This window comes from Egretta garzetta, unplaced genomic scaffold (assembly GCF_000687185.1).
Source record: "Egretta garzetta isolate BGI_Z169 unplaced genomic scaffold, ASM68718v1 scaffold425, whole genome shotgun sequence".
In the NCBI taxonomy this organism is placed as follows: domain Eukaryota; kingdom Metazoa; phylum Chordata; class Aves; order Pelecaniformes; family Ardeidae; genus Egretta; species Egretta garzetta.
In genome coordinates, this window is record NW_009259796.1 from 1,320,223 (window position 1) to 1,323,129 (window position 2,907).

Here is a 2,907-nt window from a genome sequence, read left to right on the forward strand (position 1 = left end):
TTTACTCATTTTTCACTATCAACATGTCTAAACTACAGAAGTTGGAAGGTACTCAAATAATAATTCAGAAGAATTACATTGATACTAGTCAGCTCTAATTCTTTAGGCCCATAATGTTAATCTGGTATCTTAACAATTTACCTGAAAAATAATGGAGGGTAGATGCATGGATTATATTTTTGTCATCTTAGTGCTCTGGTATCAGACATTCTCCAGTCATTTCTTTGTGGTAGACATCAAGCATGCACATTGTTCTAATTGAATTTGCATATATGAAATACCTTTAATAGTTTAAACAGAGAGACTGCAACTATAGCTGGTTGCTCTTCTGTCTTTGCTCTCCTTTTTTGGACTATTGGAGTGAACTCTAATGAGCATGGTTGAGTTGCAAGAACGCATTGGTCTTCTGTTAATGTGAACAGGAGGGAGCTGAATACTCAAGATGCTGAACACCACCAGCAGAGAATAAGCCACAGAACTGTAAATACATCTAGTTGATACTGTCTTCTGCTTTTGTCTTAACCCATTTTATGCACAAGCTAGAGTAACTTTACATTTCACAATTTCAGAATCACCCTCTAAGAGTTAGATCTGTTTGTTAATTATTGAAATTCTAATTGGGATTAATTGTGGTAATTTTTGTAGAGGCTTGCGGAAGTATGGCAGTCTATCAAGGTCCACGGAAGGAACCAGATGATTATTCTAACTTCACAATTGAAGATTCTGTAGCCACTTTTCATACACTTAAACAGATAATAGATATAATAGAAAAGCTGAATGAATCGCATGAAAAATACCGAAAGAAGAGATCATCTAGTGCTAAATATGGTAGTGAGTAAGTATCTTACATAATTTTGACATACGTAAATGTGTACTTTTTAAAAAAATAAATCGCAGAACAGGAACAGGCTTGTTGAGGTAGAGATAATTAAGCTGAAGGTAGATTTAGACAACACAAAGACATGGAGAAAATAAGGTACATAATATGTAGTAATGCAGCTTTTTGCTAGTTGTTAGAAGATACAAGAAGTTCTTCTGGTGTGGGATTCATTTGTGTTCCTGTTGAGATTCCCATAAGTGGGTGTAATAACTCTCTCATTTCCTTGCAACTTAACATCTGAAGTTCACACAAAATTTATCCCTGTCTGCCTGCCTTCTAATTTATTTTTTTATTTCAAATTTCAGTTAAGAAATAATTAAAATACCAAGTTATATAAAACTGTAAAAATTACACTGCAGAAACATCTTTCATGCAGTGTATTTACTGCTTGCAATTCACTCGCCATACTCAGTGATAAATACTATTTCTGGTGAAGTTAAAAAAAACCAACTCTTTTCTTTGGGGTACATTGTTGTTCCAGAGCAGTTTCTTTCAATTCTTTTCAGTCCTGGCTGGTATCTATGGAATACCACTATTAAGTTTTCTTATTTCTTCTTTGCATCAGTAAGGCTTACTTCACCAGAAAAAAAGAATGCTCAAACCCCAATTTGGTTTGCCTAGTTTAGTATTTGACCCAAATTGTTTAGAAAAATTAACTTTGATTTAGAGGTCTCACATGTAACTATGTGAGGTTTTCTGCGAGTCATGAAATTTCACTAGTGGTAGAAATTATGCAAAAAATACAGGTTTGTTTTATAAATTAAAATTGTTGATGAGAACTAGAAAGCAAATGTTAACTTTAAAAAATATTTACATATATTTTATGTTTTCCAGAGAAAATCCAATTGTTGGAAAAGTTTCCTAACCAAAACAAACTGTGGCACACTTGGATGAAAAAAGAAACTGGAAATGTTCTTGAGTGTTTTGGTTTTTTGTTTTGGTTTGGTTTGGTTTTTTTAATTCATTATATACATTTTTACGAAGTATTTAAGAATGAACGTAAATGCTAGTTGTGTTGACAATCTATTTAATATTTAATAGAAAAAATATGTACTTGGAAATCTGGTCTTAAGGTTTATTCTCATTTTGCTGAAGAACTTGAAGTTCCAGGTTCTTGAAGTAAAAGCTGTGAATAAATCTAAATGTTGTTTTGCCATTGTTGTCTTATTGGAAAGAACTTTCTAAACAAATAAGCTTTTTAATGGAAGTAAATCCACATGGCATTTGTTGGTTGAGTTACATCTCTCAATATATACACTGCAAACTTGCATGAGTTTACCATGAGTGCCTGCCCTGCTGATAGGGATCTTGAAATAGAAATCCCGAGATACTATGACATGGAAGAGATCTGAAGCTTCACACTCAATTCGTTTTGACTTTTTTCCATATATTAGGTGTTGTCAGGACTTGATTTATCTACAGATGAAGTCTTACAAAATCATGCAGTATGTTGCAAATAATCTGGACAGCAGATACCAGTGTTAGTTATGTTTTTAAGTACTAAAGAAGAAGAAATCAGGGAACTTATGTTGTATGTCTTGTTTACATTTGGGGTGAGTAATATATGGAGTGACATTAGACCACTATCTATTTTCTTTAGGTTTTTTTTAAGGTACGTATTTTTTCTTAATCTAAAAAGAAATGCAGGGTAACAACTTTCTTTTTAAATAAGTTTGAGTACAGATAGGAAAATTAAAATGTGAACAGATTGTGGTTAAGTACTGATCAATTTACATCATCCCATGTATGATTTTATTTCTTTTTTTTTATAAAAAGTAATAACTAGGTCCAGCTCACCTTTTGACTACAAATCTAATAAATAATCTCTATTATAATCACTCAAAGCACTTTAGATATCTGGACTATCCCAGATTATTTTTAGATACTTTGTAGTATCTGCTTGTTATGATCAGTTGAATGATCAACATTCTTTTGTCTTTAAGCAATGCTTCAGTGAATATTTTTATATCTTTAGTTATATGGATTCATATTTGCCACTTAACACAATTTTAAACTGTCATTCTTGA

General features: G+C 32.1%; 1 protein-coding gene across 1 annotated transcript; it reads left to right on the forward strand.

Annotated features, from left to right (window-relative positions):
- Positions 1-5: 5 nt before the first annotated feature.
- Positions 6-2,644, forward strand: LOC118452370 (ras GTPase-activating protein 2-like; the record flags this gene model as incomplete). The annotated part of the gene is made up of 3 exons (XM_035895216.1): positions 6-48; positions 646-835; positions 1,715-2,644. Coding segments are annotated over 3 exons (264 nt in total), but the record flags the coding sequence as incomplete, so codon positions are not given.
- Positions 2,645-2,907: the final 263 nt, after the last annotated feature.